This window comes from Lutjanus erythropterus, chromosome 16, assembly GCF_056507025.1.
Source record: "Lutjanus erythropterus isolate fLutEry1 chromosome 16, fLutEry1.hap2, whole genome shotgun sequence".
In the NCBI taxonomy this organism is placed as follows: Eukaryota; Metazoa; Chordata; class Actinopteri; order Lutjaniformes; family Lutjanidae; genus Lutjanus; species Lutjanus erythropterus.
This window is the reverse complement of record NC_139332.1, coordinates 9,135,800-9,160,658: the sequence shown is the minus strand read 5'-3', so window position 1 is coordinate 9,160,658 and position 24,859 is coordinate 9,135,800. Positions and strand designations below refer to the sequence as shown.

Here is a 24,859-nt window from a genome sequence, read left to right as displayed (position 1 = left end):
GGTGGAAACAAGTTTTGCCAGGATAACTAAGTTTTTTTTACCTGTGAAAATACACGGTAAAAAGTGTACTTCAGTAGTAGCTGAAGTAATGTCATGTTTTGAATGAGTCTCATTCAGCTTTCTCTTTTAGTGATGGCAGTCTGCTTTTGAGTAACTTGAAATTATATCTTGTATCTGCCAGTAAAAGCACTTCACTGAGGTTTCTCTTTCCCTCCTGCAACCGCCATTTTCTCTTGGTGACTCTAAAGTCTCTAAAAAAAAATTTCTGATCAAATCATGTATTATGTTTGGTCCACCTGAATTGGTTCAATTGGGTTTTTTAAGTTTGTTTAAAGTCACTGGACCAAACCAGCTATCATTAAGTGAAGCAAAGATCAACAAAACAATAAACAACAAAAATATTAAAAAAAAAAAAAAAATTAAAATAAAATAAAATAAATAAATAAAAAGTGCATATTTTAAAAACTGTTGAAGTGAGTAATGGTTAATAATGTAAGATTATGATTTTTCAGTTGCCACCTTTTCATTTTCAAGCACCCAAATAAAAACAAATCAGGTCCTTACTTCATGGTGAACAGTTTTTAAAATCAGATTTTTTGGGGGGGTTTCTAAAAAGATCAAATTTTATCTAAAGAAGAAAGGTAAATTATCTCAACATAACATTCTAGGTCAGCAAAAATGTTATTTAGTTTATTTCAAAACTTTGAATTTTGAGAGTTCGATTCAAAACTCCAAACTGCCTTGAAAGTTTTCTCAACTTTTTTCTTGACTCACAAACAGAAACTAACACATTTGAAAAACTCGTTTGGTTTAATTTGAACTCTAAAAAACATGACATAACTGACAAAAACAGGGACACTGGCTGCAGCGTATTGTCAGAGACGCAAACATTTCAACTTAACACGTTTCCTGCGATGGCACGTCATGGTCATTTTAAGATTTATTACACAAAATATATTACAGATTTCTCCTTTAACGCTCATCAATCGACAAACAGCCACAAAGCAGATTCCGTCGTTTTTAAAAAAGTACATTTCCAGAGAAATCGTTACATTGTTCGGTTATTTCCCACGAAGCTGTGCGCGCTGCCGCAGGCGCAGGCGGCAGGACGGTGGACAGGACGCACACAGGGTCAGCTGAGGACTCCAGGGACAGCGGTGCGCACGGAGAGACACGCAGCATCTTGATCTGATGGAGAAAGTGAGTTTAATTAAATAAAACATTTCTGTTTACCTTCACAGATTGGATTTGTTTAGTAGCCGACACTTGGTGCAGTTTTTTAATATATTCTGATTTTTTTCCCCCTCATTTTCATTTTTATTCTTAAATTATCTTGTGGCAGAGTGGAGGAGGAGGACGCACAGGACCTGCAGCCGCCGCAGCCATTCGGTTTTTCGGGGGAGTTATTTTTGTTTTTTGTTTGTTTTGTTTTTTTTACCCTTTTGACTCTGATCATCGGCAAAAAGCTTCTAATAACCTATGCTTTATATGCTGATATCTGACATATTTTGATGTCATTTCTTGGAACAAATGTACAAATTTACGCACGCTGGCAGAAAACAGCTTAGAAAACAGATTTTGTGAACAATTTAAAAAAAAAAGTAACAGACTTTACAGCTTTTAACTGTTTATTTCCTGTTGAGTTACTAAATATATTCTTCATTTAATGTAAGAAAGGGGCTAAAAATATTTTTTTTTTCATCGTGAGTGTGTGTGTGTGTGTGTGTGTGTGTGTGTGCACAAACCACACCTTTCCACACAGATGTTCCAATCATCCTCTCAGACTATTCAAATAAAGGGATTTGTATAAAGCATATCACTGTGTGTTGTGCCAGTTGTGTATCATCCTGCGATTCTCCACACCTTTACTCAATATGACTGGACTTAGAGCAAATTTCAGGTAAGATGACAAATATTAATACAGTTTGACTGATTAATTAAATTTAATTAATTAGCTCGATCAGTACTCGCTCATCTCCCTCCTCATATACTTCTGTTTCTTTGCGTTGAGCCAGTCACCTAAACAGACAAGCCAGGGACACTCACTTGTGATTCAAACTATTTGTCAGTCCACTGTAACAGAACATGTGTTAATCGTGCACCAAAAAATTGAGTGGCCCTAATCTGAATACCTCGGACAGAACAGCACTACTACAACTACTGGTCTTAGAACTACTTAAATTGTTGTGTTAAGCAGGACTTTGCATTTCGATGGCCTATGCAATACAAGCAGAGATAATACAAAATGCCAAAGTCTCAGTTTGAATGATCCTGATTCTGATCTAAGACCAGCTGAGCGATGTGAGTCTGGAGCTCTTTCAGTAGAGGGCTCACGCAGGATTTGGACTACTTCTCTAAAGGAGAAAAACATCTCCAAATATGGAAGCCCAATCATCTTAATGAAAAATATTCACCTAGACTATATTCATAGGCATTCCTATCCCTTCATCAGTGTCTTTTCCTTGCTCTGTCCGGCATTTTGTTATTTTGGACCTTAATCCAAAAATCATGACCTGATATTCCACAGATAATCCACAGACCTTGTTGTGAGCAGTTTCATGTAGAAACTAATTCTTTCCAGTAGAAAGGAAAGTATTTCTAGTTAACTCTAAAGTTGTTCCAGTAGATTCTACTGCAAACAGAAAGTAGTTCACGAAACTGCTCAGAACAAGGTCTGTGGATTATCTTGAGTAACCAAGTCATAACTTTTGGCAAGAAACTTTTTCAGGGGTTTGTTTGTTTGTTTGTTTGTTTTTTGGTGCTTTGAGCTCCACAAGTCGAGTGCCATTTAGTCACATTATATTGGATAGAAAGCAGACATCTGTACAGTCAATATCTCCAAAACTCTAAAACGCTCAGATAAACAGCACTACAGACCAGGGGGGAAAAAGTATTTTTGACTTTTGGATGAACTTGCTTTAAGTAAAAGAAAGAGTACAATGATGTGGCTTACCTGATCTCCTACTCCTCCTCCTACTAATAATAATATAATAATAGTAATAATGATAATAATAATAATGTTTTTACTTTTTTAAATCCTCTGTCATCAACCTGTCTTCATGAAAGAACTACTCTGTGCTGGTAATGTTCACATCATAAAGAACTGACAGCTGTATTTGCCTGATAAAATTTATGTGGTGAGCTCCGTACTACCAAACTACCTTCTTTGCTTTTGATGATCACTGCTAGACACCATGAAAGTGTTTTCATCCTCATGTATGAACGGAGACTCATTTGTTTATGTCACCACACACTTCACAGAGTGGAAATGAGTCCCAGTCACAAGCATCACAAAGCCAAGATGAATTCAAAAATGAGGCTACTTGTTTTCCTGCTCTGCATCACTGGCCTTTGTGAGTTTTTGGGAGGACGTGTTCCAGGAGGGTTTTTAAAATATTTCCTCCAGCTCCAGGACACTCGCCCCTGCGCTTGTGAGAAATGTTTATCAGAAGATGATCCGTGGTTTATGAAGCGCTTCAACAGATCTGTTGAACCATTTTTGTCAGCAGAATACAATCTCTCAGAGGACGCTTTCAACTGGTGGAAGGTAAGCTGTCACCTTGTAAGAAAACAGTCTCTCAACCTGCAGTGTGGCGTCAACGGGACCTATTGTGCCATGAAAACATGCTAACGTTTCAGGCTACACATGATGTCACACAATGATGGTGATGAAACATAAAACCCACAGATGAAAACATGTAATATTGCACTCTAAAAATAATACACTGGCTCAACTTAAAAAATTAAGGTAACAATTTGCATGGATCTTTTTAATTAATTCCAACTCAGCCAACCTTCAGCAGAGAGCTGTACTCTAATCATCAGCTCTGTGGAAAAAAAAATTGTTTAATTCAGAATGTTACTGAGACTTTTTTTAAAGCAAGTTATAAAACAGACTCCTTCACAGTGTTAGAAAGGCTTTCTGGCATGCGCCAGTGAGACAATGTGTACAAGCAAATTTCAACAGTAACAGCAGGTAATAACAGCACAGTAGGGCAGCAGAGGCCAAACAGTTCTGGGAAAAAGATAACACAGCACTGACACTGCCAATCAGCAGTATAATTTTATAATAGACTAGAACTTCCTTATAAAGTCACCATAAACTCTCTAAAAAAACCTTGAACTCTAAACAACATCAGGTATGACTCTTTCTATTATGAGTGTTTGACCCATGGAGTTTTATATGTATATAAAACTTTATTAGAGCCAAGGCAAGCCATTCTCATTGGACTGGCTAGTCACCATGTTTGGGTCTGGTATCCAAAAAAAGCAGGCTTTTAAATATCAAGGAATTAACTAAGTAAATGAACTTGTGTGTGTTTTTAATGAGAGCTTTAAAGGGACAATTCACACCAAAATCAAAAATATATATTTTCACCCCAGCCTGTAGTGCTATTTATTCATCTAATAAGTTTTGGTGTGAGTTACAGATTTTTGGCCAATATTGGCCACAGAGAAATCTGCTTTCTCTCCAACATAATGGGGCTGAATGACACTTGTTTCTTTTCTATTAGAAAGAAAGTAGTTCCTTAATGAAACTGCTCACAACAAGGTCTGTGGATTATCTTGAGTAACTGTGTTATGGTTTCTGGAAACAGGCATTGCTAGACTTTTCTAAATAGATTGTTTTGTGCTTTGAGCACCACAAGCCCAGTGCCATTTAGACCCATTATAGTGGAGAGAAGGTGGACATGAGCATAACAGGCCCTTTTAAAATGTCATCATCACATACAAACTTTTTTTTTTAATTGACAATCTGATTAATACAATGATAATAATATTTATAACTGGTCTAAAAGCTCTCTGTGTTTGCTATGTGTGTCAGCACTTGCAGCGTGAAGCGCGCAACTTCAGCACCTACAGGACAACAGTGGTCGAGCTGTTTCAGATGTTCCCACCCAGTCCAGACCTTATAAAGCCCAGTCCGGACCGCTGCAGGTCTTGTGCTGTGGTGGGGAATTCTGGTAGACTGAAGAGATCACATTATGGACCTCTCATAGATTTCCATGACTTTGTCATTAGGTAAATCCTCCAGCTAAAAAAAGCTGGTTTCAACTACTATTGTCTTTGGTACCATTTGAAAAAACAATGTTTTGAGATGATCTTTCCCTCAGTGTCAGAAACTAAAAGTCAAAATTCAAGCAGTCTCCTAATGTATTTCTTTAAGGACAGTGACATATGAAATCTGTCCCTCTGTACCATATAGAATAAATTCTGGTCCTACCAAAGACTATGAAGCAGATGTCGGGACCAGAACAACTCATCGTGTCATGTATCCAGAGAGCGCCGTGGACTTGGATAACAACACTCATCTTGTACTGGTTCCATTCAAGATACAGGATCTCCAGTGGCTCACGCAGGCCTTCACCACAGGATTTTCTGGAGTGTGAGTTTTATTTGTTGTACAAAAAGACATATTTGTTGAATTATGTATGTAATTATTTGTCCTCAGTATGTAGATCTGAAGTTTAAATTTGAATTAAAGCTGGCGTTCATAACGGTGGAGAAACCATCAATAAGATAGATTCTTAAAGTGTCCAACCAAGTGTCAAGCAATGGTGCATTCTAGCACCATTAGGCTGCAACATACCATGTAGAGTGTGGACTAAACACACCACAGCTCTATAGGTGAGCAGTGCAGAGACTGAGATATGAAAAACATCCACAAGATGCTTGAAAATGTACGTAATGAGAATGAAGCCTGCCAGCAATTTCTTTTTTTTTTTTTTTTTTTGCTATAAGTCTAACCCTAACCCATCCTGCTACACACTTCATATCAAGAATCATCTCTGCTTTGGTTTGCTTTAGAAATGCCAGTTATATCATTTTACTGCCAAAAGTATACAAAGCAGCTCTTGTAATGTCAGGTTTGATATTTGATTTTATTTTCAACAGATCATACAGAGCAGTAAAATCACACATCAAAGCTAACAAGGATTTGGTGAGTATTATTTTGAATGTATTTGCGCACTGAAGATTAGCACCAGCCAAAAGCTGGTAAAATGTGCAAGTGGACTGTGGATTTGCTTAACTCACCAGCTGAAAAAAACAGTGGTAATCTAGCTGGTTAAATTTGAGAAAAAAATATTTATATAATATTTTGGACCTTGCATTTGACAATAATATGTGTTGATTGAAAAGGAAATAGTTCCTAAAAAATAAAGGTTTAAAGGTTAATGTTGAGCCTTCTGATTCTTGGCAGGTGATGGTGGTCAGCCCAGCTTTCATGAGGTATGTTCATGACACCTGGCTGGAAAAGAAGGGCGGTTATCCATCTACTGGCTTTATGGCTTTGGTTCTTGCCCTGCATATTTGTGATGAGGTAAGTTAAGTAGTTAATTATTAAATTCAACATTGTCCTTGTGAATGCCAATAGTATTAGTGTTAGCAGTTGAGGACAAAATTATTACCCCCTGTAGAGTCTTTCAATAAAAAACCCAAACATTATGTTTACAGCCACTGAGGGGTGGATGGGGAGAACTTGTTTGGACGCGTGTTCTTGGCAACAACAATAAACCAATGTCCAGTACGCCAGTATCTTTGAAAGAAAACTAGTGAGAGACATGTTTAAAGACCCCAGAACAACTGCAAAGACACAAGTGAATGACTGAGCCAAGTCAGGAATTGTAGTCTCAAAGAAGACAGTCACTAGAATCCTGCACAGGATGGACTGCAAGGTTGCAGACCAAGAAAAACTCTCAGAAGAGACACGTTCAAGCCAGACTGAAGTATGCTAAGGACCGTCTGGAGAAAAAGTATGCATACTAGAAGCATGTCCTTTGATTAGATGAGATGAAACTAGAGCTCTTTTGCCATAGAGACATTGCTCATGTTTGGAGAAAGAAGGGAGAGGCATGTAACCCAAAGAACACCGTCCCCACAGTGAAACATGGTGGTGGGAGTATTATACTGTGGGAATGCTTCAGTGCATCTGGAACTGGGAATCTTGTCAAGGTGGAAGGGATGATGAAGAAAAAAAGGATATGTAAAGATTTTGAAAGAAAACTTCAAGCACTCAGCAGCAAAACTGTGTCTGGGTTGTTGCTTTGTCTTCCAACATGACAACAAGCCAAAACATACGTCGCTCCTGGTGAAGAACTACCTCCAGGAGACCAAAGTGAATGTTACTGACTGGCCTGTACAAAGCACTGACTTGAAGTGAAGACCAAGGTCCATAGCAGAAACAACCATCAAATCTGGAGGAGCTTGAGAGATTTGCTAAAGAAGAATAGGCTGGGATTCCTCAGGAGATGTATCTGAGACGTGCTGAAAACTACAACAAACGACTGCAGGCTGTTATCCAGCAAAAAAGATACACAACTGACTATTAGCATCAGGGGGCTAATAATTTCGACCCTGGTGGTTTTTGGTTTTTGTGAAATGATTTTGTTTTTGTTTGCACAGTAAAATAATGCAAACATCCAAAATAAAACTAGGATGTTTGGAAAAGCTGTGTTAAAAAAATTCTTGCTCTGTTTAACAGCACTTGGGAAATACTTTTTAAAAAATGAATTTTCATAGGGGGGCTAATAATTTCATCCTCATCTGCAAGTTTTATCATTCAGATGCAGTTGTGGAGCAAAACATAAAAGAAAACGGGGGACCACCTGTAAGTGGTGGGGTGTCCAAAATCGTGTTGCACTTAATCACATTTTGGTGATTTTTGACTTATTTTTAGACTTAACTGTTCAAACTACAATAATTCAATTACAGTTTTCTTTGCAGTCTAACCAAGATTGCCTTGTGATGGAACACTCCACCCTGAGTCCAACAGTGCTCAGATATTACTCACTGTGTCCTCATACCTACACATAGAATGGGCTGACACCTTCATGGCAAAAATGTGCACACACACACACACACACAAACTGCTATTAAATCGTCATATATCAATATTTTTTTCAGCTTTTTTTTCAGAAATCACTTAAACAACTTAAGACTTGCTCAAAACTACCAAACATTCAATCATTTTCAGGATTTTAACCCTTTAAATGCCAGCTTAATTATTTGATTTACTACTTATTTATTACAAAAAAAAAACAAAACAAAAAAAACAGTGGGGCTTTGGTGGTAATTAGAGTCTTGGATGTGTCAAAGATTAGCAACAAAATTGATTTGAGTTCCTTAGTATTTTTATGTAGTGCCAGATGCTCCCTTCGTGGCCAAAAATGCCTCATTGACTTCCATTAAAACCACATTTTTAATCTCACTGTCATTACAGTATAAAGGCATGCATTCTGTAATGTCACCATTTCATTTTGAAGAAAAGTAGTAGGCGAATGCATGAAATTCTTGTATTTTTGCCAGTTATATTATGGAGCCATTTCAATCAGGAGAGACTAAGAGTAAAAGAGAAATGGTTTATTGACACATGCATGATATATGAAACATGAACAGTCAGTTAGACCCCATTGAGGTGAAACAATATGCACATATATAAATGGGGGTGATGAAGCTGTAGTGAAGAGAACCCCCCGGGGTCTAGACACTGGTGGTGGTGGTGAAGAGGTGCAAAGCAGAGACTGGTGAGGTGAAGTGGTTCTGGACTCCTGCTGCCTGGACCTGAAGACTGGAGGAGAGGCTTCAGGGAGGATCGAGGTGAACATCTTCTGGCTACCTGGGTCCAATGACTGGAGGAGAGAGGGGTGGAGGAGGGTCATGTGACTGACTCAATGACAACTGATGGAGCAAAGACAGAGGCAATTTAAAGTTTGGCAGCAGCAAATTGACTGGCTATCGCAACTGTGGCAAAATCTGACTGGATAGTAAAGATGAAGGTGAACGCCCACAAACAGTTGATTAGAGGGAATAGGAGGAGAGAGATGAGTAAAGGAAAGTTATGAATGAAGGCAACGTAATAGGTCTTCCTGATTGAACTTACGCTGAGCTTCATGTGACTACTAGGGGGCTCCAAGAGTGATTGTGTGTGTGTGTGTGTGTGTGTGTGTGTGTGTGTGTGTGTGTGTGTGTGTGTGTGTGTGTGTGTGTGTGTGTGTGAACTCATTTTTAAATCAACATCTGATTCATCAGTGTGAACATTTATTGTGCAAACTGCAACAACTTTGTAAATTTCAACAACAAAAGAGAACACAACAGAACATATGAAATATGAACAAATTTGAAACAGAAATATCCAGGCTTTGAACATGTAATGTATGTGTGTGTGTTTAGTTCATTTCCAGCAGCAGACCGGCAGATCCTGCAGCATGTGACTTGGTGCTCTCTACAAATGCACCTGTTACACTTGGTGCAGGTGGTAGAAGGCCTCTTTTTTAGGCCTGTGCACAACCAGCATATACTATGTTGTATTATTTACATGCATGCATGTGTGTTAGAGAGAGTGTGTGTGAATCTGTAAGCATGCACTGATCATTTCAGGGTTGGTAAAAAAGGGCATCTTTTGAGGGATGTGTTTCATGTCTTTCAAGAGGTGCTAGAGGTGGAAGACATGGCCTCCTGCCTTTTCTGTACTCAAAAACAAAAACAAAAACAACTGTTAGTGTGTATAGGCACCTGGCTGCTTTCACAGCCAAAGATGAACATGCAGCTTGGCTGAGTGGTCATTTCATTAGTTAGCAGAGAAGGAGAAAGACCTGGAGCAAAAAGAAGAAGCAAAAATGAAGACGCATTTCGGTGCAGAAGAGGCTTTAGAAACACACACACACACACACTCTCTCTCTCGATCTGTTTCTGCCAAACACACACACATACATCACTGTTCAAAGCCTTTTTTTGTAATAAATAAGTAGTAACTCAAATAATTAAACTGGCATTTAAAAGGTTAAAATCCTGAAAATGATTGAATGTTTGGTAGTTTTGAGCAAGTCTGAAGTTGTTTAGGAAAAAAAGCAGACAAAATATTGATGTATGATGATTTTAATAATAGTTTGTGTGTGTGTGTACATTTTTGCCACAAAGGTGTCCAGAGGGTGCAAAATGCATCAAGAGAGTATAAATGACATGTAAGAATAAAAGACACTGGATTTAAAAAATTTTACCAAAAAGAAAAGTTCTTACAAAAATACATGCCACAAGCTGTAACACAGCCAAAATGATCACCAAATCAAAAAAAAAGTTGAGAAAAATGTACAAAAATGTCTGAGGAGGGCATAAGGGTTAAAACAAAAGCAAAGAAGCAAGACAATAAATAGTTTAAAAAAAAGACATTACAGAAATTGCATTTAAAAAGCAAACATTAAGGAAAAGCAACAACAGATAATCTAAAAACAATATAAAATAAATAGCTACAGATTATCCTAACAGTAAGTTACATTTCTACTTCACTGGTAGGCTGCAGTAAACAGTAATGTTTTAAGCTCTGTTTTAAATGAGCTGACAGTTTCAGCTGACCTCAGGTGTTCTGGAAGTTTGTTCCACAGGTGGGGAGCACAGAAACTAAAGGCTGCTTCACCTTGCTTGGTTCTGATCCTGGGAAAACTGAACACTAAACTTGTTCCAGATGATCTGAGGGGTCTTGGTGCGTCGTAACGTACCAGTAAATAAGAGATGTTTTTAGACCCGAGACCATTTAGTGCTTTATAGACAAGTAACAAGATTTTAAAGTCTATCCTTTGACACACAGAAAGTCAGTGCAGTGATTTAAGCACTGGTGTAATGTGCTCCACTCTCTTGGTGTTGGTGAGGATTCTGGCAGCAGCGTTCTGGACAAGCTGCAGTTGTCTGATTGATTTATTACTCAGGCCTGTGAAGACACCGTTACAATAGTCCAGCCTGCTGAAAATGAAAGCATGAACAAGTTTTTCTGTATCTTCTTCAGACGGAAATCCTCTACTTCTTGCTATGTTTTTAAGGCGGTAGTAGGCTGATTTAGTAATTGTCTTTATGTGACTGGTGAAATTTAGGTCTGAGTCCAGAACTACACCAAGATTTCTGGTTTCATTTGTAGGTTTTAGTGTCATGGATTCAAGGTGAGCACAGACTTTTGATCATTGTTCTCTGGGGCCAAAAACAACTATCTCAGTTTTCTCCGTGTTTAGTTGTAGAAAATTCTGGCACATCCACATACTGATTTCATCAGTGCACTAATTTAGCAGGTCTGGGAGCCTGTAGTCATCTGGTGACACTGTTATGTAAAGTTGTGTTTCATCTGCATAAGTACGGTAGGAGACGTTATGATATTTCATAATTTGAGCACAGAGGGAGCATAAAGATGTTGCACAGAAGAGGCCCGAGGATGGACCCTTGAGGAACTCCATATGTAATATTTGTTCACACAGATTCATAATTGCCAAGTGACACAAAGAAATCCCTGTCTTGTAAATAAGATTTCAATTAGCACAGTGCCAGAAAGTCCCACCCACTTTTCCAGTCTGTCAAGCAGTATCTTATGGTCGACTGTGTTAAATGCAGCACTGAGGTCCAGTAATACCAGAACCAAAATCTTTGATAGATCACTGCTCGAATAGTTGAAACACTACTGCTTTTTTCTACATGACCCTTTGAAATCAGCAAAACATGAGTTCAGCAATCCAGCTGCCATTGATGCTTTTGTAGTCTGATGACAAAATTAACATCTTACACATTTGTAATGGCATTATATTGTATATTACAGAATTTGGTTAGTTATTACCAGTTGTGGACAGTAGTGAAGTACATTTACTTGAGTACTGTACTTGTGCTTGTACATTTTTTGAGTATCTGTACTTTACTTGAGTATTTGTTTTTTTGGAAACTTCTGACTTTCACTCCACTAAATTTCAAAGACAAATATTTTATACTTTTGACTCCACTACATTTGTAGGAAGGTTGTTGTTAATTTTCGACTGAGCTTTGAAGTCAGCTGTTGCTGTTTTTTTCTTTTCTAAAATGCAGTTGATCACATGCTGTGTTCCTCACTAAAGGAAACCAATCACAGTAGCTCCTCTCAAATGGGATTGATGTAAAAGTGGAAATACATCATCCAGGCGCTCTCTGTAACAAGAACAAGCAAACTCCCACTCTTTCATTCAAAAAAAAAACGGTAATGGTGACGGCAGGAGAAAGACAAAACTAAATCTCAAGATGTTATTATAATTATTCATTATTCCAGGTAGCTTTTAAAGTTGGATTGTTTTTATTGTGGTGAAAAATACAGCATAATTCATGTATATATACTGCCTCTGAGGACAGAAAGAAATCTCAGTTATTTAACTATTTAACTTGGAGAACTTACAGTTATCTTCAATCTAATGTTATGATGTGATTTTAATACAGTTACATCAGAAAATGACAATAACTGTCTGTTTTTGGTTTTGATTGTATTTCTATGCTGAAGTTTTTATAGGTGTTTCTATAGACTTTGTGTAGCAGAGTGGTTCTACAAGCATCAGTGCATCATTAGATGGTTTCAGAGAGTTACAAGCTTCTGTAAATGCATCATGAAAACAATACAGCATGTATTGATATTAGAAAATGTACTTTGTAATTTGTACTTTTGAATACTTAAGTATTTTTAAAAACATGTACTTCTGAATACTTAAATATTTTTAAAACCAAGTACTCCAGTACTTTAACTCAAGTAAAATTTTGACTGAGCAACTTTCACTTGTAGTTGAGTAATATTTGACCAGGAGTATCTATACTTTGACTTAAGTACTGGGGTTGAGTACTTTGTCCACCACTGGTTATTACATGTTTATTTTTGTTCTCCTAGGTCCATGTGTTCGGTTACGGAGCAGATGATGATGGAAACTGGAGTCACTACTGGGAAAAACTCAAAGACAAAAACTTAAAAACTGGACTACATCCTGGAACTCATGAATATGGAATTATCAAGGAACTAGCTGAGAAACAAAAACTCAAGTTTTATACGGGATGGTAATCTTTCTTTCAGCATTAAAAGTATTCTAGCCTTGATAGCAAGCTGTAACAATCACAAAACAAAAGAAAGTCTAAGAAGTCCTGACCTTACAACTCAAGAGACAGTCTATGAAGGACTGATGTGTGCAGCAGGGCAGAGTTGAGGGCTTTATCTTCCCCAATCTGTTGGCACAAAACAGCACGCAGCAAAGCTGCTATTGCTGTTTTCTGATGATACAGTTGTCATTTTCTCACCCAGCACCCATGCTGTGTAGGGTAGCATATGGACATGCACCCTAAACAAGTTTTCCTGCTGTAATATGAACTTTGGGCCTCATGTAAGAACATTTTCGTATTCTTAACTTAAATTTCTCTTACTTTTCTTTGTACGAAGGACTCGTGCAAACATGCCACATCAAATCCAACAAATGCTTGTAACTTCAGATAACTGTGTAAATGATCCACCTGTGTGTATTTGAGTGCAGGTGCATGAGATTTCCTGCTCCTTGTGTCAGGAAGTGTTCATTCATGAAAAAAGGACCTGATTTGCTGACTCAGCCCTGAGGTGCCAGGAGCCAAACCCAGCAAGAAAACCACCATTAAGGACAACAAAGATTCTTTCATGTTAATGACATGGTTATAACAGTGTAACGACAGTCCTATTCACACCCCTTCAAATGTGCCAAAATGTTATTTGCGTTGAATGCACGATTAAAAATAAATTGTTTTCATGGAATAAAAATTGTGAGAATGTTGAAATGTGCTGTACTTTAATAAATGTGTTAAACTGATATCTTGGTATCAGGGGCAATTTTTCTCCGTAAAGTTTATGAAGAGTCTTCCCTGACAGCACACAGTTCCAGTACTTCAAGTATTCTTCCTGAATTTAATTTTTTTCCTGTATTTTTATACAGTTTTTTATGTTCCTCTGTTACCTGTTGTTGTATTCATTTTAATGTTAATTGTCCTGTAATTAAACATGATCTGTTGATGAAAATGGGACATGTGGTGAGAGCCTTGCCTTTTAACTACAACAGCTTTTATAAATATCCTGGTTTAGTTTTTAATATGAAACACTGTTTGAGCTTCACAGAGGGAAGAAACACATGGACAGAGTCAGCAAGAAGAGCGCTGAGGTGATGAATCAAATGAAACTGTGTCCTGACCTTGGTTTTTCAACCATTTCAAAACTGATTCAATGGTTGGCTCAGTTTTATTTTATGCTGCAGGAGCGTGGTGTTTGAAGGGAGCTCCTGACTGTGATGCTATCCAGAGTGGAGCCGCGAGGTGCTTTCTTGGGCTGCATCAGTACACTGCAAAGCATTCAGCAGCCTGAACTTGTATAATATTTTCTCTTTCTGATTCATGTTTTATTTTCAGGGGAAATTTGCAGTGTAATATCAATGTAGTCAAACAAAAACTACTTAAGATCCACGAGGAACATCCAAACCAAACAAATCAAGTCAAACTGAAGGTTCAGTATGGTGTATTTAACCCCAAGTTGCCCTGTTTCTGTCCAGAATGGCACTTTCTCTCATATGATTAGGATTTGTTTCGGCCTGAAACAGCAGGGGAAATCAACAAAACTTTATTTTGTCTTTTTTTAAAAAAAAAGATCCAATAGGAACAATGGAATGAGGAGATTTGGAATAAGCCAAAGCTCAGAAACTAAGTTCAAATCAAAGATTACTTCAAAGAACCTTCTATAATATTTCATTTATATAGAACACAGAGGTCCCTGTGCGGTGACAATTGAGGCAGAGCAGCGTTTGTGTTTTTTGTCATCTTGGCGTAGTGGAGGGTAAATTTCATTTTCTGTTCCGCTGCCTCGTGCACAGTGACTTTAAGAATCATGTGTTTGAAAAATCCAGTAGAAGAACCTTCTAGCATCTACTATCACCTAACTCATGTTGTTCTCTCCTGACTAGATCCTCGTTCAGCTCTCAGATGTACTTTGGATAAAAGCGTCTGCTACATGAAATTTCAGGATTGTAAGAACCCTGGTGTGTTTATTTGTTGTCCAAAGGCACTTCAGAGGGGAAATCTGCATTATAATTAATGTAATAAATCATAATATGACCATGATATGTCATCAGAGATAAAGGAACCTGAAACAAAGGGAAGCAAATAGAATTTTTTGTGTTTATTCAAGGGATATCTCTTACAACTCTTACAACAGGGGTGTCAAAATCAAATTAATCCTGGGCCACATCAATATTATGTTTGCCCTCCAAGGGCCAGATGTAAATGTAAGACTATATGTTATCATATTACATAATTGTCTGTACATTCAATCATTGGTTTTAGCCTAACTTAATAGTGAACAGCCAGCTTTGAAAGCAGAAGTCTAGGTAAAATAATGTCAACCAGACATTCTAGTGTACAACTATTATGAAATATCCAAGTAATAAAGTCAAAATAACAATAAGAGTTATTTCAGTTTCTGTAGCCTACAATCAAAAATGTATATTTTCTTAAAAAATAAATGCAAGGCTCTATTATTAACATATCTAGCTAGTGCTGGAAAGACACAATCTAATGTATACTGATATTTAGCAGCTAGTCCCCCTACCATGAGCAGATACCAACCATGGGATGCATTCAGGGACATGTACAATACTTCTGTAAAGCAGCATAGAATTACACTAGATTAATGGTGGGAATAAATCTGGGAACTATAGGGTGCACTGTGTAGAAATGGTCTTACTTTAAATTTAGTAGATTGATCCAATTTATCTTCCTGCATCATCCCTTCATTTCAGATGTGGTTTAGATGAGGGAACACTCTTACATGCTTGCTGGCAGTGCCCTAAACTTCAGGGGTTCTGGCAGGGAATATGTGACACCCAGTCCAGTATTCATGGTGTTCCAGTATTCACGGTCTCCACTGGATCCAGAGATTTGTTTATTGGGTAACTTTACGAAGTCCAACCTTAAAAATACCCACGCTATAAGGCTCACAGAAATCTTGCATGGCCATCGCAAAAAATGTCGCTTTCCTAATTGGACTGTGGCTCTCTGAAATACCATTAGAAAAAATAGCCAACTGGTCTTGAGTTTAACATGTGTCTTACAAGTAGCCTAAACATTTGTCCCAATATGGGCAGATTTCTACATTCATAAATGCAAATATTATTATAACTACACATGTAGTATATCAGCTGGAGCCTGACAGTGAGCAACGCTCCCAGGACTCCCACCATGGGTGGTGTTGTGTTATGGTGTGTCTTTCAATTTGGTGTTAAACATTTTTGGCTGGGTGGAGCAGCAGCAGGTTCATCAGTGAACTGAGTGCAACTGGATGGTTTACAGGTTATTTAAGGCTTGTTTTGAACTAGCAGTTTGGCAGTTCTCTCTTCCTTTGAACCCAGTTTTGTTGGCTCCCAGCTGACCTGGCAGCTGTTGGATTTGGCAGTAGAATTGGTTATGTAAGTAAAAAGGTGGGCTTGCTTTATTTAGAGGAAACATGAGACTCCAAAAAGTTAAAAGGGAACTTTTAACACTAATTTTACAAGTCAACGTCAAGTGAAATACTACACTCACAAGTAACATTAACTGAGCATTCTCAGTTTGGGCTTGGAGGCTACAGATCTTTCATAGAAAACCTACATTACAGACCGGGAAAGAGTTTGAAAGACAGCTATACCAGGCAGGGAGAGTCTATAAAAGGCTATTAAGCTTTATTATGGAAATTTTCAGTGCTTTTGGAGCATGATAGCATGCTAACATTTTACAGTACTTCTAAACACAATATATCCTAAGCCCTAAAGGGAATGTCAATGATTTTGCATTTGGTTTTCAATTATTGTGCAAATTCAAGTTTTGACCTAATGATGGCACAAGAAGAAAAATAAGGGGATCATCAAAATTACAGCAAATAATCCTGGGGGAGGGGGTATGAATATCTGCACCAAATTCTGTGGTAATCCATCTGATAGCTGGCGAGATATTTCAGTCTGCACCAAAGTTGTGGAGATGCACAGTATACAAATACCATACCATTGTTCTAAAATTCCAAACATGTATTAAACAAACTTCTAGATTACTTCACGTACTTTACATGTCTTTACTTGTCCAAGCAGAATAATGTCTCAACACTGCTGTGTCTTACCACTTCTGTGGTGACATCAACTGAATGCTTTGCAAAGAGGCATGTCGGATTAACACACTGAACACAGTGGAGCCCTTTGGCCTCAATGGAGAATTGACTTTTGTCTGAATTTCCTCTAATTTGTCAAACCTGATAGTTGCTTGTATTAATATTTACTGTGCATTTATCTTTGTAACTAAGCGGTCTTAGAAGTTTTGTAATCTTGTTTCTGACATTTAGCCCTTTGACATAAAAGAAGAACTGAATTTGTCATGTATGTATTTTGTACTTATATCTTTGTAACTCTACAATAGCTTCTTGTGTTGTTTGGACACTGGCAAGTCCCACCCTTGGATTCATCATCCAATATACTTGAAAGCCTATTCAACCATTTATTCAGTGACATTTCCTAGGTTGACCACGTACAGTTTTTTGTCTCAAGTTTTTGTCCACTTTGACTCTAATCAGGACCGCAATGCTGAAATGTTGCACAGTTAAAGGCTGTGAATAAATCAGTGTGCCCCTGGCCCTGTTGCTCTCTGGATGTTTGTTGTCCTCGAGCTGACAAGCACATGATTCAGCTGCATTTTGCTGTAAAATGTGTGGAGAACTCTGTTTCTACATGTACTGAACAAACTCATGCAGATAATAAAACTATATTCTAAAACTGTGAACTCCTTTAACCTTGATTTTATTTTCAGTGACTCAATTTATGAAATATTTAAATCATAACAATGGCTTCAGACTTCACTTAATTACAAGGTTAACAAAGCAACGCTAGCTGAAAAATGTTGCTTTGAAAAAACAAGTAAAAAACAAAGACTATGCCATCATACTGTGAAAAGGGATTCACCTAATGTCCTAAAATGTATTTAAAGAAGCTATATCTCATGAAAATCTTTAAAAGCAATCTAATGACTGGACTTTGTAAGGTGTCAGTAACATATTACCTTACATTTTAGAAACTAAAATAATAAAAAGGCTCACGGATACATCTACAGGTGGGTATAGAATGGATAATCAACAGATACATTGTTGTTTTTTTTAGCAGACTTTGCCACCCGTGGCACTGTCTAGAAGAGTCACCAAGGTCTGCAGCACCTACCAGCAAGACAAAACAGGATCTACTGCTGTTGATACTGGCAAGCATGCCTTTATAACAGATGACATATGGTCATTGAATCCAAATAGACCTTTACTGTCACACAAAACTGAAAGCCAGTGTTTGTTAAGGCGTAGATCAGTAGCTATTATGCCTCTTTGACATCTGTTTGGACTGTCACAGCAATTCTATCCTGGAGGTGTAATATTTTATATCAACTGCATCACTTTTCTCCCAGTATATCTCACACATGCTACTGCCCACACAGCTCAGCAATGACCTTTGAATTTGTGATTTTCTTAAGAAGTCTTAAGAATAACTGCTCTGTTCAGTAGCTCACTAATGACAGTGAGTTGTATTATAGTTTTTCTCGATTGCTAAGATGTACGAAGTGAAACTGGGATTGACTGTGACTGTGTGAGTCATCCAGGTCATGGTATTTGCAGCAAGGTTTGTAGTAGGCAACTGGACTTCATAGAGTTCTTGAAGACGACAGAGTCAGAACTGAAGAAGCTTCAGTCTCAAGGCTGTTTCCATTTATTTCAACATATTTCGACGTTAACTTCCAAAACTGAATTTATCTGTCACCAGCTGTTGTGACAAGCATGTTTGTCACCGTGTAGCACCAACAATTCGTCGTAAAAATGAGGGTAGTTGCCGACTTGTTCAACGAGCCTGTCCCCAAAACTTTCCACCATTGTTGTTGCTGGTGCACATCTCCTGATCCCATCACTGCATTCTGCCCCTACACTGCCCCTATTGGTCATTTGTGTATTGCATCTTGCAGATAAGTAGCATTAATTTGTAAGGACATGCACAACCAACACTCCAAATGGACGCAGGATATGCGAGGCAGACGTCATGTGCATACGAACGCGTAGTTAAAAGCAAGTATATCTCTGCCTTTAGTGTTTGTATGGTTGGCCCTGATGTTGCTGTCCCACCAAAGAGAATGACTTAGAAAATCTGATGCAGTAAATGTGTAATATTTGGGTATTTTTGAGTTTGGGTGAAATTCTGGAACAAAAAAAAAAAAATGCAGTAAAAGCTGTACCATAATGAATGTCTTAGTCTGTCTAGTGTTTAGTTTAGGTCTTACATTTAGAAATTAAATGATAATCGGTTTCACAATAAGCTGTGATAAAATTCCAGATGGCTAATATTACAGTTTCAAATTTAATCATTAAATCTGTTTGATAACCGTGCTTCATCAAACTCATAGTATATACAACACAGCATCAACTAAAGTGAACAACAGTCTCTCAGATGCAGGCACAGCAGCAGCATGGGTATTTGTACATGTTTACCGTCAATGAAAACACTGTTACCACAAAGGTCATGATGTTATTTCAGATCATTGAGGGGTTTTAAATTAAAAACTTGGTGAAATGATTTTAGTGTTTGTATCAGTACTTCTTGAACATTTTCAACACATTTTAAAGGAACAGTTAACCCCAAAATCAAAAATACATATTTTCCCTCTGGCCTGTTGTGCTGTTTATTCATCTAGATTATTTGGTGTGAGTTGCAGAGCTTTGGAGATATCAGCTGTAGAAATGTCTGCCAACTAAACTACTGCTAAATGGCACTCGACTTGTGGTGCCCAGAGCTAAAAAACCAATGTCTCTTTCCAAAAATCATGACCCAGTTACTCAAAATCCACAGACCTTGTTGTGATAATTTCATATAGACTCTGCAGTAGATTGTACCAGAACTACTTTCTTTCTATTTCCTACATGAAATTGCTCACAAGGTCTGTGGATTATATTGCATAACAAGGCCATGATTTGTAAAGAGACATCAGTTTTGAATTTTTCATAAGTATTTTTTGGGTGACTTGAGCCCTGTACGTGTCATTTAATGCAATTATATTACATAGAAAACAGACATCTCTACAGCCAATATCTGCAAAAACTCTTATATACTGCAATAACAATTATGACCACATTAGTCATTATAATTGATAGGAAATTTTCATCCCTACTTACATGTCAGTGGCAGTTCATGAACAGAAAAAAACTGCACACAAGAATAAAGTGAACAAAAATACTTTCATAGAAAAAGTCTCTTTTTGTGGAGTATTTCAACAGGGCAGAGGTGTAAAAAAAAGTGCAGCTGCAGAGTGAAGCAGCATTTATCTCTAGTAAAATAATTGTTTGGAGAGAAGAATAGAATTCAGGCTGTGATGGCCTTCATGCCTTTAGTGGCAATGAACTGTTTGTAAGGTTAAACCAGTCCATATATGTGTAATAACTGATTGAAAGACTAAATTCATTTGACCACGAGTTGTGTTGTTTGATGGAAGTATTTGCTTTTGTTGTTTTTAGTGTTTTCTTTGTGTTAGAGCATTTCACAAAAACAAAATGAATCATTTTGGCCTGCAAACTTTCAGTTCAGGCCTGTGTGTGATCTGCTTTGAAAATGAAACTTCGGAACGGACAGATGTGATCAAACAAATGAGAGAAGTACACATATCAAATAGAAGCACAAGTCTGACATCTAGTGGTGAAAATATTGCATGTGCTTCAGTTAGACTACATGTTGACATCAAATCTACAGTTTGTTGCACATTTCTTACTTTGCTAAAAAGCCCCGATGTTTTTCCTTTTTCATTTTATGATGCAAAAATGAACAAATGCAACTTATAAACGTATGGTTTTCACTACTTGTCACTCTCATATGTTCACGTACAGATTTTTGATTTCTACTCAATTGCAAAAATCTGAATAACCCCACTCCTAAAGGTGTAAGAACGTGTTCTTCATAAAATGTCTAGTGGTGATACTAAAATAAAAAATAAATACAATATTTTACGGAAAACATCTTATAAATTCGCTTACAATGACCAGTTGCTCATGAATACTTCAAAGTCTGACAGATCTTGTAGAAAATAAGATACATTCTGATGTTCAATGTCAGCTTTATTCATTTCAACTTTCAAATTACTTACAAAATCTTTAATCTGCTTTTACAAAATGGAACACAACTTCAGAAAAAGAAATCGAACATCTGCACATCAATACACACTCGATTAATGAGTAAGATCTTTATACGTTTATAAGGCTTCAGTTATTCTTAATTCAATGCCACAATCCTGACCAAACGTATATCACAGAGTCAACAATGAAGTGGTGCACAGGAGTAACACACACAAATTATGGTAAAAATAAACTCCTCTTTTACTCGCTAACCTACCTACTGATGCTGATTAATGGATGTATCCAGAAATTAGACTGCTCCGTTAGGCCCTTGCAGGGTCTCTATTTATAGAAGTCTATTTAAGAGGTCAACATGAAAGCGGGAAGAGGAAATCTGCTGGAGCTGAGCTGCAGCTCATCCACTGAAAAAAACCTTCCATCATCTTTTATCTTCTACTCCTCCTGCTGTTGCCGTTTAATGTTTAATAAAAACATGTGTCCACCTGCCACACATTCCCATTTAATTCTGTTTTATGTCCAACCACTTGTATTACACTGACAGGCGTGCGTGACAGGAGTGTTCTTACAAGACACCTTCTGTCAGAGAAAGAAAAAATATCATTGATTATCATCATGATAACATACCATCTTTAAGCTGTCTCGCATAGTTTTCATGCCAGCATTCCAAAACAGGCAAGCTCTTACTCTGACAGGGGTCACTGTATGATAATATTTCTTTTTTTCATTTTTGAAAGTCAGTCTGAGAGGAAACAAGGCAATGCTATAATACTTCTATTCATTTTTTTTATTAGCATTAAACTGTTTAGTAGAGCTACAGCCAATTATTATTTTCATTCATCATTTATTGTTTGAAATGACAACCATGAAATGTCTGTGACAAGTTCTCAAAATTCAAGATGTCGTCTTCAAATACCTCAATTTGTCTGACTAATTCAGTACCACTTAAATTGAAACCTTCTGGCTTCAAAGTACTCAAATATGAGCATTTTGTGATTAACTCTTGACTAAATGCTGAGTATTTTTAATTAATTCCTTCAGAAAATTGTTTTTTGCAAATCTTTTTAAATGGATTAATTGACTTGATAAACCTGTGACGTATGACCTTGATGTGGACGCACCTCGCTCAGCTCGCATTACGCCAGTGTGTCACCTCCAGCCAGTTCACGTAAACAACCTTCTCTCAGCCTCTGCTGCAACTGATTACAGCTGAGTGTAGGATGTTTACATGAACTGAGTCTGAACAACTGATAGTGAAGATATAAGGGCCACCAAGACACAAAGTTACAAGCAGAGTGCAAAATTCACTTTTTTTCCACCGACAGATTGGCTATAAAATGTTCAAATTTTTTAAGCAAATTTACTGGCCACTTGCACTTTACCAGTGTTTGGCTAGTGGCTGGTGCTAATTTTGAGCCCTGACTACAGGGTTTAATTAAGTAGTATTAATTGAACCTTCCCTGACAATTAAGTTTAGATTTTAAAAAGGCAGGTCAGATAAATGGACACTAAATCTTCCATGTCTGCGGAGCTGCTGGAGGCAGTCGGCAGCAGTAAACATCAGACTGAAAGCTCTGCGGATAGACAGCTTCCAGTCGGGGATGTTTACAGCCCCAAACTACCCTGTGCATTTGTAACCTCAGTCGCAGACGACATTTTCCGCAACCAGAGACGACATCACAATGTTGACAACAGGACTGCAACTAAGGATTATTTTCACTGTAGATTAATCTGCTGATTAAACGATTAGTTGTTTTGTCTATAAAATGCCAGGAAATGCTGAAAAATGATGAGCAATGTTTCCCAAAGACCAAGATGATGTCCTCAAATGTCTTCTTTTGTCCAGAACCCAACAATATTCGGTTTACTGGCACAGTAGAGTAAATTTGGAATGAAACTAACAATCATTTTCATAGTTGATTATTTTCTCAATCAATCGACTATTGATTATTCTACTAAAATGTCAGAAAATGGTGAAAAAAGGCAATCAGTGTTTCCCAAACCCTTAGATGACTCTCTGAAATGTCTTGATTTACTCACAACCAAAATATATATTCCATTAACTATAATACAGGAATAACCAGCTGGAATCTGAGACTTTTTTCTCTTTAAAAAAATTTACTCAATAAATTATGAAAATAGTTGGTGATTCATTTAATAGTTGACAACTAATCAATTAATCATTGCAGCTCTAGAAAATCTAGTCTCAAAAGTTGACCTTACCTCATATTTATTTTATTTTGACATTTCTACCAACCATGCTAAATACTGTGCAGGCTTCTCCCTGCAGGTGTCACTCGGTAAGGGCAGGAGGAAACAGTATGGAAAATGGCCATCTGGCCGGTGTAACACACCAACGACCACCTTAGATGATGTCTGTAGAGAATCCAGGCTCCAGGGTCAAAGGCATTACTGTCTGTCTTCTTGTACATTCCTAAAAAAAAAACTGCAGAAGAAGAGAAGTTAGCCTGACCTCATTTCCATCATACTGCACAAGTCTAACTGGGTAATCACCACACTGATGCTGAGGACGACTTTCAATGACACAAAGATATTCACACAGACCAGTATCTATTGAGACTGATGATTTATGAGCACCTGCTATGTGTCTCTATGAATTATAAGGCAATTACTAAAACTTTGTTTATCTGGTCATTGCACTGCTTTGCACAGATTAACAAGCTAGCCTGGCGTCACATTAACTTAAAGCAATGACATTAGCTTTAACACTTGGGTTAGACACACAGTTATCAGACAGTGTTACAGTGTAACGGTGCTGTAATGTAAGTGAAGTTGCACAGCTGGGAAACAGTCACTGTTTAGGCCAGCTACTGTGTCCTGTCCTGACTGACTGCAACACTGAAAAAGCTAACTTAAACAGCGACATAGCCTTTAACAACAAGCTTTAATGGCCGGAAGTGCACCGGTATCGCTAACAAACCGCTTAAAGTAACTTTGTGTTGTCGGGCAGCCTGCCAAAGAAAACAATGTAATGTGGTAAGTGTTAGCACTAGCTCCTGTTAGCCAACGACCTAGACTAGCTAGCTCGCTGACACAGCTAGCTCCTGTTAGCTTGTGTGTGACCCTAACCTTCTGCTGTCTGACGTCTGCTTACCGGCGGATAAAACGATGATTCCCGGACGACAGGAGGTCGACAGCCGCCGCAGTGCGTCGGTGTGAAGTTTGAGTCGATTCGGTCATGTTGTGTCCTATTCTGGGCAGCCTGTTAAGTTTCCTTCCGTTTTCATTCACTTGTCTTTATTTTGACCTTTGGTTACTCGACACCAACATTGACGTCATTGTCATGGCAACAGAGTCCCGCCCACCGTGAGCCTGGACAGACGGAATAATTGCATTTACATTTTACACCTGACATTTAGCTTAACTTAAGCTCCCATAAACAGCATCTTACACTGAACGTAGTGGGCTTATGTGAAGCTAAATGCTTAACGAAGACAAAAAGAAAAAATAGTATGGCAGCTATCTGCATTTAAACAAGTTAAAGTGCCCTATTACACTGCCTCAGGCAAAGTGGAGCAACCAGCTGACTACTAACAGTGATGTATTCTATTGAGATCCTTTACATGGATCAGTAAAAGTATAAAACATGCTGTCCTATGAGCACTTCATGTCTGTACAGTTTCAAATTCCATTTAGTGAATTTAAATCCTTATCCTCCTGTTCCACATGAGTTCAACTTGTGAAAAACCATCATCACATACTGTGAAAATATTATGACACAACCTTGACTGTGCTTGCTGGAATTGAACTCATGGATGTAAAAGTGTAACAATAAGCATATTTGCCAAACATTTCAAAGAAAGAATAAAACTATACCTAGAGGCAAGTCTTTTGTTACTATGATAATCCAGATGACAGTGCTCTTGACTATTTAACTTCAGATGACATTGTTTTAAATCACAAAGTGAAGTT

The 24,859-nt window shown here is 37.7% G+C and overlaps 1 protein-coding gene across 2 annotated transcripts; it reads left to right on the top strand.

Annotated features, from left to right (window-relative positions):
* The first annotated feature begins 3,301 nt into the window (after window positions 1-3,301).
* Window positions 3,302-12,820, top strand: LOC146312715 (CMP-N-acetylneuraminate-beta-galactosamide-alpha-2,3-sialyltransferase 1-like). Of its 2 annotated transcripts, none has more exons than XM_084739024.1 (6): window positions 3,302-3,547; window positions 4,826-5,022; window positions 5,207-5,386; window positions 5,905-5,941; window positions 6,203-6,322; window positions 12,653-12,820. In XM_084739024.1, the coding sequence occupies exons 1-6, from the start codon at window positions 3,302-3,304 to the stop codon at window positions 12,818-12,820; spliced, it is 948 nt and encodes a 315-aa protein (XP_084595150.1). The 2 variants fall into 2 exon arrangements, with proteins under 2 accessions (XP_084595150.1, XP_084595149.1); XM_084739023.1 differs by having other exon boundaries at window positions 5,896-5,941.
* The last annotated feature ends 12,039 nt before the right edge of the window (window positions 12,821-24,859 follow it).

Coding starts and splice junctions, on each gene's coding strand:
- LOC146312715 (XM_084739023.1), top strand. CDS start 3,302: ATGAATTCAAAAATGAGGCTACTTGTTTTCCTGCTCTGCATCACTGGC. Junction 5,942..6,202: donor TCAAAGCTAACAAGGATTTG/GTGAGTATTATT, acceptor GATTCTTGGCAG/GTGATGGTGGTCAGCCCAGC. Junction 6,323..12,652: donor CCCTGCATATTTGTGATGAG/GTAAGTTAAGTA, acceptor TTGTTCTCCTAG/GTCCATGTGTTCGGTTACGG.